This window comes from Calonectris borealis, chromosome 4, assembly GCF_964195595.1.
Source record: "Calonectris borealis chromosome 4, bCalBor7.hap1.2, whole genome shotgun sequence".
Classification (NCBI taxonomy): Eukaryota; Metazoa; Chordata; class Aves; order Procellariiformes; family Procellariidae; genus Calonectris; species Calonectris borealis.
Window position 1 is genome coordinate 57,940,374 of NC_134315.1, and position 13,568 is coordinate 57,953,941.

A 13,568-nucleotide genomic window follows, 5' to 3' on the forward strand; every position below is an offset into this window, starting at 1 on the left:
CAGAAAAAAATTTGCCTTAGGAAGTTGATTAAACTTTTTTTTTTTTAATGTGTTCAGCATTAATTTTCATTGTTTGAAATACTTGGGGAAAGACAATTTCCAGCAGTGGTAGGGCTGGAGCTCAGTTCTTTGAGCTGGATGAGAAACATCAACTGCAGAATAGAAAACAGCCGTGTGCATTCCTGTATTCTAGCTACTGTACTCTAGGAGACTTGCTGAAGCCTGTCATCTCATCCCCCTAATAAGATGTCTGTGACAGTATTCTGCAGGGATGGCTGTCTTCCTGAGTGTTTCTCAAGGAAAGGATAATCTGGGCCTCGTTGTCCAAGTGTCTCAGCTAGGTCAGAGGTAGGCGAAGCAGCAGGAAAGTCCTTGGAACCGCTGCTGACTGTCCCTTGCTGATAATCCGGTGTACAGAAATCAACTGTGAATACACACTTACATACTGAGCTCTGGAACCTGGTTAGCTGATCAGAAAACTAAAATATGGGATAAGAGATGCACTCATTTCATGCAGACACTTATGTGAGAAGTAGGTTGATCCTTTTTATTCCTCAGTATGAAAGTGGAAGTTCTTCCTTTCAGTTTCCAACAGGCCATGCTAGGGGTTATTTGAAAAATAGTAGTTCTTCGTGGACGTTTTTGCCACTAATCCATCTTGGTGTTCCCGGAAAATTATTCTTAGAACTAATGGTCTAGCTGGCTTACAAATGTCTCTGAAGTTCTTTCGAAAGCTATAAAAATGGTTTCCACATGCGTATGTCTTTCATGAACAAAATACACCTGCTTTGTACTTGGCTGCATGTCTGTTTGTATGCTAGCTATATGTAGTCAAGGTACACTAAAGATGTAGGCTGCCTTTTGCTTCAGAATTTCAGCTGCAGTTTAACAGCCAAGAACTGTAGAAAGAGATACTGCTTTAACACAGATTTAAAAGGTTAAGCAAGATTTTTTTAAGAAAAGCAATATAAAACAGCTCAAAATCTCGTTCTGGATTACAGTTTGGACAACTCCTTTGCTAGAGGTGATGGCAAAAATGGTTCCTTTTGCTGTGTTCGCATATGTGCAAAATAGAAGGTTGGATCTGCAGCTTCTATAAATGGATGCAGATCTACTGTCAGATGGCCTGTTGGCCTGAGTCTGCATGACTGGGAGTCAGCAGAGGGTACTCTGAGATTTTGTCTGTTGGTCAGAAAGTTTGACCAACAGAAGATGCTTAACAAGAATAAAATCCCACTGAACATGGATTTTACAAGTAGTGATGTTATTTGATTACGTCACTCATTTCAATGTTGAATTCTTCTTAAACAATAACGAAGTCTATAAAGTCTGTCTTGAGAAGGGGTTGTGAAGATGAGTGTGTTCTTTCAGAGCATCCATCTGTTGTAACTCCATCTGGTTATCTCCCTGTGTTCTAGCTAGGGAGCAATACCAGAACAGGTCAGCAAAGTAGTTTCCCACCGCCTTACACTAAAACATGACAGTTGGCTTAAAGGTTAGGGACAGAGCAATCAAGCAGGTATACAGTAAAATAGCCCATTAGTAAAAGTATAAGTCAAGCCATCAGTTTACACTTCCCCTTAGCATTGCATCATTAAAAAATGTTAATTGAAGGATGTCAGGTTAGCATTTAGATTTAGTCAAACCTAGTAGAAAGCATACTATTTCAGGAGGTTCTTAAGAGGACCTGCAAGAGAGAGCTTGTACAAGCTGATATAGCAGATGCAGGCATAACCAAATGCTTTGCTGGGAACTGTGCATGCTGCTGCCTTCTTACAACAGTTGTGAGGAAACTTACACTGTCTGTGCTGCTGCTTCTGTCCTAATGAGCTTAAAGACTGTGTATCTGTACTGTGCAATCTATTTACAGAGATGCAAGGTGGTGGTGGTGGGGCGGAGGAAGAGGTGGCTGTGCTCTCATTGATGCCTGGAAGGAGATTTTGTATAATCAGTGATAATGTTGATGGGAGTTTACCCGTATAAATCATCTCATACATCAATGGGAGAAGAGGCCATGAGCTGCTTAGGACTTCTGTTTCTTGTACATAACAATGCTTTCAGTGGAAATGGCAATTCTGTATGGTCCAAGATGCACAAAAATAAAACTATGATATTCTTGAAAAGCCGTGAAAACACTGGCTTCCAGGAGGCTGACCCACTAGCAGAAACCTCCGTAAAGTCAGTAAGAGTTTTGTTAGTCAATTTGTGGTTGCAAGAATACAGTCTATATTAATGCATTGTTTTGGCAATGTTTAATTAATATTGATATGCAGCATGTCTGCTTCTCATAAAATGACCAGTATTTTTGTGCATCCCTGGTACTTTTCAAAGAAAAGACATTTTATACAGAATTGCAATACTGCTTTAATACTGCTATGCAACAAAAAATGAGGTTTTGCTATTTTTATTCAGTTGTTTGTGTGGGTTTTTTTTCCAGTTTAGAAGCTTTATGCTTTTATAGCAATTATGACTTTACTATGTTAAAGATACAGTATCCTTTTCCACTTCCCCACTGCATCCCTCCTGCACTTCATACATACAATAATAGTTTTGTAGTCCAGTTTTTCCGAGAGAAATCTCAACAGTAACATGATTTGACCATTTACAACTGTAGTATATTCATATTTGGAGCTTCTCTGAAAGCCCAGCAACTTGGGGAGCCTCCCTCCACTGTAGCAAATGCTAAGGGACTTTCTGGTTAAAACTAATTTAAACCAATATAAGTTGCAGTCATAGCAAACCCTTAAGTGTTGGTCACATACTACTTAAAATACAAAGAGCTGCTGTTGCTTAAGTCCCAGTCTTTTATAATAAGGCTATGTAGCCTACCAAGCTATGCTGCTAACATTAATTTTATTGTCAAATAAATTGGTTTAAAATAAGCCCGAAACATAAATCTGTGTTTCCATCTTATTTAACTTTTGTAGCGTATCTAGTTTCATATGGTAGTAAGAGCTGAAAAGGTCTCTAAGCATTAGTTTTAATTTAGATGACATTCAAAATTTAAACATTATAAAAATGACCAGTAAATTTATATGCCAGCACGTTTATTGGTTGCAGATGTTCAGATACATATAAATGGGTGTAATTTTAATTACTCTCAAATTAGCATCCAGATGCTAACCCTTTATGTTTGCTCTGTGGAGGTGCAGCATTAAAAATATATACCTATATTTAAATGAAAGGATACTGTCTCTTTAAGAAAAGTATTTATGTTCTGTTGTTGGAAACATTGAACCTAAACCATGAAACATGAGAATTTTTACAACTATGTACCATATGAAACATGACAAAGTGTAGCTCCTTAGTTGATTGAATAAGAATAGCATCACGTCATTATGTTTAATTACTCTTACGTATCAGAATGTGTTTGTTAAATCTCATAACGAAATACTGATGTAAGGTATTTCCATTTTTAAATGTGTCCCAGAATTTTTTTTATTTCAGAAAAGCTCTGAATGTTGAATGTGTGTAAGTCTCCAGGAATGTAACAAGTTGATAAAAACCCCAGCCAAGTCCATCCTCCTTACAGAAAAAAAAAAAGCTGGAATTTCTTTTTTTGGATATTTGTTTTGCAGCTTTCTACGTCTTAAGGCAGAGAATAGCCAGCCTAAGGTGCCAGCCCAAAGGTTAGCTGAACATATTTCTTGAAATAATTTTGGCAAGGTTATGACTTGGAGTTATGGCCTCTAAGTCATAAGGTTACATGAAAACTATAATACTTGACAAGAAGATGTAGATGTTCTTTTATTTTTTTCCTTTTTTAAACATTTGATTTGGGGAAGATGAGGGGGGAAGGAAATTAACAGGGCTGTTCTATCCCAGTCACCTGTCCGATGAGATACTTATTTTCTAAACTGTCGCACTTTTCCCTTTTCACTCTTTTCCTTTTTCTTTATTTTACCCTCAAGCCCCAGGCAATATTTTTTCCTTCCTGCAAATTGTTTATACTCCCAGCATCATATTTACAAGCTTAGGAGGCCTAATTTGCTTTCACGGTATTGAATCATGATTGAAACAGCAATCAGCTGTTCATCTGTCTGTGAAAGTCAGCTTTCTTAATGTGATACAGAAGTAACTCTGCTGAAGCCAGTGGGTGTTAAATTCTAATAAAATAGCAATAGGGCCCAGTTTGTTTTCTGCCACGACACATAGAGACACTTGTGCTACCCTTCTTCTACCTGCTGGAATTCAGTAGACACAGAGAAAGATTCAGGTAACAAACAGGCATTTGAGGTGATAAAGCACCATTCTTTAAGCAATTATCATGAGCCACTTGAAATGCAAACATGAAAAGATTGACAAAGCATGAAATATTTCTTGCTTTTCTAATTTTGCATTGTGTTAGATCAAATTTTCACTGCTTTTTAAAAAGTGTATTTAAGTACATAAGCATTAGATTAACTTTCACTGACTTCATTAAATCCTGTTGATTTCAGTGTTACCCATGCTTAAGTTATGCATGCTTTTAAGTGCTGTTCTGAATAGCATTAATGAACCAGGGTCTGGATTTGTGTGTGCCGTTTAGAAGCACATTTGGCAGCAGTCATAGGCAAGCAAAGAATTCACTGCAAAGAATAGCCCACACTGGTTGCAGTTTGTCATGTTAATGTGCTGTTACCAGAATCATATGTGCAAACTGAGTAACTGATTTACCCAGGCAAATGTAGTAGCTGTGCATGAAATATTAGGAGCCACTTACTTAATGGAACTGTGTGTTTTAGATGGAAACTTAAGCATGCATTTCGACAACATTTGTTATCATGAATGTTACAAATAAGTGCAAGTAATTTGTGAAAAAATATTCAGGCATTAGATACTACCATTTTATCTGATGATATTATCAGTCTCTAGTTACAGAAGTTGGTCAAGGACATTTATTATCTTTCAAAAAATAAAGTAAGGAATGTTTTGCATATGAAGTTATCTGAAAATTAATACCCAGTTGCCCTAGTCAAGCTTATTAAGCTCTGCAGAGATATATGTTGTAACTGCTAGTATACTTCTTTGGGAAGCAAAGTTATTTTTTCTGAAGTAATTCTGTAATATGAGTTATGGGTATGACATGTTTTTACCACCTACTGGTAACTGTGTGGTAGGTTAAGCTTTATGCATTCTCCTACATTTGTATGTAGTTGAACAAAAAAGAAATATGTAACTCTGAAAGAGCTGCAGTGATTTATTTTACGAATTAGCTCATGCTTTTGGGATCCTAGATGAAAATTACTATGAATAAGGCAGATTTATTTTCCTGAGTGTGTGTTTATGCAATTGCATAATTTGCAAAGAATGGCAAGAAGTAAATAGAAATAGACAGACGTGAGCTGAAGCTGGCTCTGAGGAAGAGAAGTATAGAAGTTGAAGTTGTGGTCTGTTAGCACCACAGGAAGAAGGGAGCCAGTTTCAGGTGAAGGAGGAAGCATGGAGGAAAGCTTGTTTCACCAACATGCAAGTCTTGTTATAAAGTTGGCACCGGGGGAACGTAAGTAGCGATCTTAAGATTGGAAGTCTGTTTTGCATTCAGCAGTATAAGAGGATCCAATAAAGATTTGTGAAGCTGAATAGCATGTAATCATCTCTGGGCTGACGCACAAATTACTTTCTGTGTTTGGGCAAACTGAATTTTAAGGAGCTGGGATTTAGAGTCAGAATAAATAAGGGGCTATATGTTACTTGGGAAGAGAGGGCAGAAGCAAGGCCATTCAGGCAGTTGGTCGGCATAGTTTGTTTCAGATGCAGGTATTCATATGAATATTTTTAGACTTCAGAGAGGTGAAAATAGAAGTTCAAGGACAGTTTGGGCATCTGCAGTCTGGCATTTTGAGGCAGATTTGAGTGGAGGGATGTAGAAAGAGCAATTAAAGATTTTGAGGGCAACTTCTATCAATGAAACCCTCTTGTGGGCATCACACAAGAAAGAAAATGCAAGGAATAAGAAATAACTATTAAGGAACAGAAATTAAGAGGCAAAGCAGAGAAAAAGAACGTAAGAATTATACACAGAATTATGCTCAAGGCTATCTTGATGAAAGACATAACTAGGAGTGTTGGAAAACCAAAGAAGAGTTAAATTGGTAGAGACACTCCACTAAGAAGGCTCAGGGATTTCCAGCATTGGCTACAAATGAAGAGAAGGAGTTAGGCAGGTAGGAACGAGGCAGTGCAACTGTCTGGTTAGGACTCCACCAAACAGTGTTTGGTAATCAAGAAATAACTCATTAACGTTAAAATTCTAGATGAGAAGGAACAGGGGGGACAGCATGCGGTAGTCACCCATGCCCTCAAAAGGTGGGCAGCTTAGTGCAGAGGAACTGACAAAACCTGAGGGGGGACTTCCAAAGCAGTTCTGAGGGAACTGTGTGCAGGGAGAAAATACAGATGAAATTTAAAAAAGACAGCATTATAGACCCATAATGAATTGATTGAATGTGTTTTTCATTGATTGTATTTATGCAACAATTAAAAAATAATAATTCAGAATGATTGAGTCATGCTCAGAGACACCAGCAGCAGCTAGTAGTGGCTGTGAAGATTGGTGGCTTCTGGCTTTTACACAAGCATAGCAAGTGCTAACAGCACATGCATTTCACCAGAAATTCTTTCTCCCTCTCTCCCACACTGGAAAAAAAAAAACCCAACTCTAAACCCAAACCACTCATTCATGTTTCAATTCCTTGTGTTATTTTTACAGGAAGTTTAATTTGGCCTGAATTTTAGGTGAGACTTAAAATGTGGTATTTATCGTCTTATTTTGGAGGAAAAGATATTCTTGCCAACCTTTACAATAGATACTCTGTTAGATTTATGGCCAAATAAAAGGCTTTAGGATACCTCCTTGACTCCATTGAAGTCAGAGGGAACTGAGACAGATCAAGCCTTCACATCTGGCCCAAAAAAAGAATTCAAAATTATCAAACTGAAATGAGTAATCATGAGACCAGAGTTTATTTGCTGGTACTCTTGAATGAATTGGGCAATAAAACGAAATGGAAAGTTTAGTTGTAGTTTCTTCTATGGCCTAGATAAATAAGCAGCAGTTCACTAAAGATGAAAATAGTGTGTTTAGGATTTCTTTCTGTCTATCCCAGTCCACATTACTACCCGATGGGAGTGCCAGTTTAAATGCCTTCAGAGAGGAATCCTTGGAGAAATGGTAGGTCTTTGTTGATACTGATTCAATAATAAATTAGCAATCTTGTTTTTAGTAGCACTTGTCTATACAAGTGTACTTTTAACTTTTGTTTAGAACAATTACTATTATAAAGAGTAGAAAGTTTTTGCTTCTTTTTGGCAACCTTTTCAGACCCTTATCTTCTGGACGTCATTGCCCTAGGCGTGTAAGAGAGCGACTTTCTCAGCCTGGTGTAACTCTCCACTGTCTACATTTCCTTCTTGCCTAGTAGGGAAGCGAGTATTATGTAGCAGACTGAAGTCCATGGACATGGCTGTTTCGGTCATTGTAAATGTGAGTTGATCGGAGGGAAATGATGTTCTATTGGTTGTTGTGGTCGGTTGTGGGGGAATTTTTGAATTGTCAATATGCAAAGAATATTAGTTGGGAGATTTTTTCCCCCGCTACTTATGAATCTAATAGTGTTAAAAAGAAATGGATAAACTCTGTGTGTTTGTGTGTGAGCAGAGCAACTGAAATAACCTATCCTATCCTATCCTGTTTGGAATTTTGCAAGAAAATAAGTAGAGTGGAAAATTCAAAGAAAAAACCCAGTCGCATCAGCATACATAGTGTATGCCTAGACTCATACCAAACAGCTGAAATAATTGCCTGCTATTAAAAGAAATGCCGAAAGTCAGGCTCAAGCTTATATTTATACCTGGATCTCATTGTTGACGATGTTCGAACGGAAGCCTTCGGGAGTCAGCGAGTGTATCTCTGCTGCCGCGCAGGGGCGGCTCCTCCTTTGGAGAAGGGAAGGTTTGCAGGCGGCAGAGCGCGAGCCAGCCCACCTCTCTGGGGCCGGTGGCTCTGGTAGAGGTCAGTGGGAAGGGCAAGCAGATGTCGCCGGTGGAACCCCAGCCAGGTGCGCAGACGAGGCTGAACACCATCTGCTTCTTAAGTCCCGAGCACTGTGCAAAGCCCCGTTCAAGTTAATGGGAGGATATACAAATTGCCTGGTGGTGAGGGTGGCTTGATCCTGGTAGGAAATGCTGTGGGATGTATCTGTGGTGTTGGCTGAGCTACAGGTGTTGCCAAGCTTACTGCAAAGCGCTTGTCTCTTGGGTATAGAAATTCTTCAGTTGTAACATTGTATTGAATTTCAGCAGCTGTGTATAAATAAGATGCATAATACTTAAGTAGCCAAAGTGCACAGAATGTACTCTAGTGGTTTTCTAATCATTAGGAAACTTTCCTTGTGGTAGTAGAGGTTCTTGAGCTGTAGACTGCTTAGGGGCTGAGGTCTCCTTTAACTGAGACTTTTAAAAACAGAAAAGAGAGATACCTGCCATGTGATTTAAGTGCATTTCTTAATTATATCTTGAGACTAGGAGGTAGACTAGATTAGGAGTTACCCACCTGTATGTCACACGAGACATTAAATACTGCATAGTATGGAGCTAAGTTTGTTGAGATGTATTGGACTAGGTGATCTCTTGAAGATCCCATAGATCCGATTAATTGATTTAATAACATGGCCTATGTTACATGTTTCATATCTGTAGACAGTTGTATATTATTTGTTTTAAACAAATGCTAATACATAATTTTGTTCTAGTACGATATCTGACCTACTTGGTTAACTGAGAGAATTAAGCAAAACATCCGATTCCTAATACAAAGGTATTTGACCTTCTGAATTAGAGGAACATTTTCATTTCTAAATGAAATGAAAATCTCATTTATTTCATTACTGAATTTTATAAGGCTTTTTGTCTTCAAGTATGAGATCTTTTTTTCTCTATCTGAGCTGCTGTTAATTTACAACCTATGCAGTTGAGGGAGGGACCAAGACTTTTTTAAAGTCAGCTAAACTAAAGTTGCCACAGGTTCAGCTACTGAACTGTAACACTTCACACCAAGCTGATCCCATGGTGCTTTGTGTTTTTTAAAGACTAATTATTACCTAACTGAATCCCACTCCACAATATGGATTTTCTCTAAAGTGCAGTTGAAATTTCATGGAAGCTTCCAAAAACATATTTATAGTCATTTCTGTTTCTCTACTGTAGTTTCGCTCACATCTTTTTCTTTTTCCCCAGTGACTTCTAAGTCATGAAGTTGGTCTTCATAGTCTTTGTTTTGCCGCCATCACCTCTAATTAGACTTAGGTCTATGATGTCAGGAAGATAAGAGTCTCAGTGTCTAAATGAGCTCTTACACAAAGATCTTTTTTTCTGTTTATGACCATAGAGATTAAAAAAGCAGTAATTGTTTCCAAGTACACTGTTCTAGAAGTTTTTCATGATGTATCAGTAGCTCTTCAGTCAAATCTGTCCGTTACTCAAGAGTATACTTTTTGAAACATACCTTTTAGTAGTCTAAGCAGCCTCTTTTCCTAATGCTTTAATTGAGAGGTGTTTCTGAATCTGAATCCCATTTCTTTGTTTCTGGACAGTGTTTATTGGGAAAAAAAAAAGTCTTGCATTAACTAGAAACACGCCTCTCTGTTGCCTTTTAAGATACTCCTTAAGACAGTTTTCAGAAAGAGACTGCACCATCGTGTTAGGAAGATCCATCAAGAGTAGTGCTGTAGATTTAAAACAAGGTTTTATGTTCTCAGGGGATATCACTGGCCATATATATATAATGTTTAAACAAAAAAATGCCCTGATAATAAAGGACAAATACAGTCCTAAAACTGGAGCAAACTCCTCTTACACTAACAGTTGCTTCTGTGGATGCATTTGTGGGAATTACTGATTCTGGATGCTTTGAATTTTACGGAAAAGATTTTAGAACATCAGAGATGTATTTGCATAGTTCTTCCACAAGCAAAACTAATCTCTTGTGTCTGTTTTAATTTTGTTTAATTCAACACTGTTGAACAGCTTGGCTAGAATGCAAGCTGCATTTTTGAGTGCCTTCTGACAGATTTCTGTTAAATTACATCCTTAATACATCCAGTTTTATCATACAGCCTCTTGTCAGATTAATGAAGATTACAGCTGGATCTAGTTAGTTACTTCGCAAATTCCAAATGATACTGTTAGTTTAGAAAATGAACTTAAAGCCAGGGTAAATAGTAAATCCCAGTTACAGGGTATTCAAGTTTATGCCACCCTCTGATTTCTGTCTGATTTGTGTCCATCTTGTTTAAACAGTAAACTCACCAGAATTTTGCATTTGCATTTTGTCATATAATGATAAACAACATTTTAGAGCATAGTAAATACTTTAGTTTTGCAGTAGGTTGAAACAGTATGTTTAGTAATATAAATAAAAAAAGACTTGGAAATGTTGTTTAAAATTTTCAGCTGTAAAATGGTTTCCAGAGTTATGGAGGGTTCGTTGCACTCTGAAAATATTCCTGCTAGCTAATCCTACATCAGTAGAAATACATTTGTGCATAAATTATTATATTTCTTCCAAAGCAATGCTCGTTGTATTATTGAAGTTTTAAAAGTTTGTTTTATGAATTTTATTTGTGTTATATTGAGAGAGGTACCAAAAAATGGCTTCCTAACTATTATTTCTTGGAGTTCTGTATTTATGCTCCATTTGGGGAATTAGAAATTACCTGGCAAATTTGACTCTGGAAGCAGAATAGACCATAACTTCGCATTCTAAGATTATATCTGTATAGCAGGTTGGGTAATAAATGCTTGGAATGTTCTGGGTAGAAGTGACTTGGATGCGCACAGTGATAAAGCAGCATATTACAGTCAGTGTTGCTTTTGCTTTTACCCAGTCCTTTTTTCCTCCAAAAGAAAAAAAATAAAAGTAATTCCTGTGCCAGAATCCAAACACCTGAAAGGGAGAGATTCAGGCAAAATATTACTTAGTAAGGGGGTAAAGAGTGTTGCCTTATAGTCACAGAGGAAAATGGTGAATGCTGGGATCTGTGCTACTGCTTATCAGTGACTGAACTATGGCTTTGTTCATATCTCACCTATGACATTGGTATATGTGTTTTCTGTATAGCTGGGGCATATTCCAGGTTTACCAAATTTAATGGCATGAATCCTAGTACATACATACATAGACAGAGCAAGTGAAGGCATGGTGCCAGATTGCTGATTAGGTATTAAAAGGGTTTAATATCCCTGAAACTGCACAATGTAGTGTGTACAAAAATAGACTACTAGCAAGTATCTCATTCTTCCCACATGTATTGGGGTGGTGGTTATTTTTGAAAGTGCGCCTGGTGAACAGTGGTATTGGAAGCATATAATGTTGCTGAAGGGAGGAACGTAAACGGTACTATTTGTTAGGTCGTTGCCATTTGTTTCAAAATAAAGCACTGTCAGCCGTGACTGGAGTGGAAGAATAATGAGTATTCCTCTGTTTGCAGCTATATGCCAGCCAGGATGCAAACATGGTGAATGTGTTGGGCCAAACAAGTGTAAGTGCCACCCAGGATACTCTGGAAAAACGTGCAATCAAGGTAAGAAAGAGAAGTCCAAGAAACAGAATTTCTTCTTGAAATCACAGAAGTATTGTTGATCCCTCTCCCCCCAAACGCTGTGTGTGTCGCCTGCGTTTATAGAGTAATGAACTCATACACCAGGTCTGTTACTGCTGTAGCTATTCTGATATTGGGACTGACATCTGTAGAGAGAATGACATCTGCAGTGGGATAACACAGGGGAAAAATTGCTTTCATTCACATGAAATCAGTGAGATTAATGTAAAGGATGTATTTACATGCTCTCCTGAATCTGAATCAAATCATTTAAATCTTGTGGTCAGGATTGTTATTTCATAAAGTCACAATTTTCAGGTTTGGATAGTGAAATAATATTTGTTTAATTAAAAAAAAATTAATTCATGCATTCTGGGTTTTGGGTTTCTGATCCTGAACTAGCTAGGTAGCAATAAACTGTAGTGCGTACTTAAGAGTTGGAAATACAAAGTGTTCTTTTACTGAATTATCAATATTTGTGGTTTTTTTGCTGAAAATGATCTCCAAAATATGTAGTGGTATAAAGAGCATAGAGTATAAAACAGAATTGTAATACATGATTTATTAGATTTTGATGCCTAAGACATGATCACATACAAAGATATCTCAATAAGACTGTTCTCTTTTCCAGTTGTCTCAGCCTGAAGAAAAAGTTCATACGTTTTCTGAGAGTGCTGAGGAAGTATGGTAGAAAAGTGTGACATTTAGAACTATGTGGTAGTTCAAAAATGTACCCTGATGTTTGCTAACCTTCTTTTGACATGTTGATTTTAGAGTGAATTATTTTCTTTAAAAATAGATACATATTTATTTTCAGATTTACTAATCCTTCCCAAACTGATGTGGAAATGAATGTTGTATTTTTCAGTTTTGTTTTAAGTTTCATTTATTCTGTCATCTCTGAAATTATCCTGTCTCCTTTTCCCTTTACTCTGGGCTGACATTTTAAAGAATGGGTTGTTATGGTTTTATTATTCTACACCTGTTTTGGTCAGTCTGGAACTTTTTTAGAAAACAGTGCAGTGAACTAACGGTTGTTATATGTATATGTAACAGTTTTTATATGTACTAATTACTTTAGCAATATCAAAAGAATGCTGTGCAAATTGCTGGCGGCTGCATTCTTGAACTAAACTATTCACTTTCCCCTAAATGCTAAGGAAGGAAAAAAATGTGGTGATAAATGATTAAAGGAAACCTTTTAGGCAGTATTGATCAAATATTCTTGCATGGTATTGGTGGCAAAGTTGCCATGGCAGATGTGCATGAGGTTTCTGAGATGCCCACTGACTGTGGTGTCCCAAATCACCACCAGTTCAGGCGACTACAGTCTATATCTATTCTATTCTGTGGCGTTCCTGGGGTCAGGGTATGCGTTCTTGCCATGGGCTGATTCCATGTTAGGATGAGACCTGAAAGTGCATAATGGATGCAGAGTCTGCTTTTGCTGGGAGGAAATTCAAATTGCACAGGATAAGTGTCACCTATGTTATTATACCTTAAATATAACAGCACCCGTCCCGTTCAGTCTGTGGGCCATCTTTCTCATTTCTGTTCTAAAATAATAATTAGTGATAACAGGAAGTAATGGCGTTGGCAGAAGAAATGGTGGAGTTTCCCCACGGAGATGGAAGTCTTTTTAGGGTATGTGAATGGTGCTGGGCTGTAAAGCATACTCAGGTTCTTGGTGAAAGGCATTCTTTGAGTACAAGCACTGATAAACAGGCCTTACATCTCATCTGTTCATCATGGGTCAAGCTGTATTCCAGGGACCAATCCAGGAGAAGAACCCAGCCTCACAGTGACTGTGTGATGATGCCTGGGTGCTTGTCCTTTTCCAGTGGCACTGCAGCTGCTGTGGCAATCTAGACCTCACTTTAGGTCACACGGAAGTTAGGATTAGCTGATACTTCATTTATTACGTTGCTATCATCAGCAATTAAATTGCAGTGACTTTGCCCAAGAGCTCACCATGTGCTCTCCCCACAG

At 37.8% G+C, this 13,568-nt stretch overlaps 1 protein-coding gene across 1 annotated transcript in view; it reads left to right on the forward strand.

The window, feature by feature from the left end:
* NPNT (nephronectin) overlaps positions 1–13,568 on the forward strand; it is a 54,513-nt gene that overhangs the window by 6,240 nt on the left and 34,705 nt on the right. The window contains exons 3-4 of the mRNA XM_075149700.1: positions 3,579–3,629; positions 11,469–11,561. Coding sequence (XP_075005801.1) covers positions 3,579–3,629; positions 11,469–11,561 — 144 coding nt within the window. The remainder of the gene's footprint in view (positions 1–3,578; positions 3,630–11,468; positions 11,562–13,568) is intronic.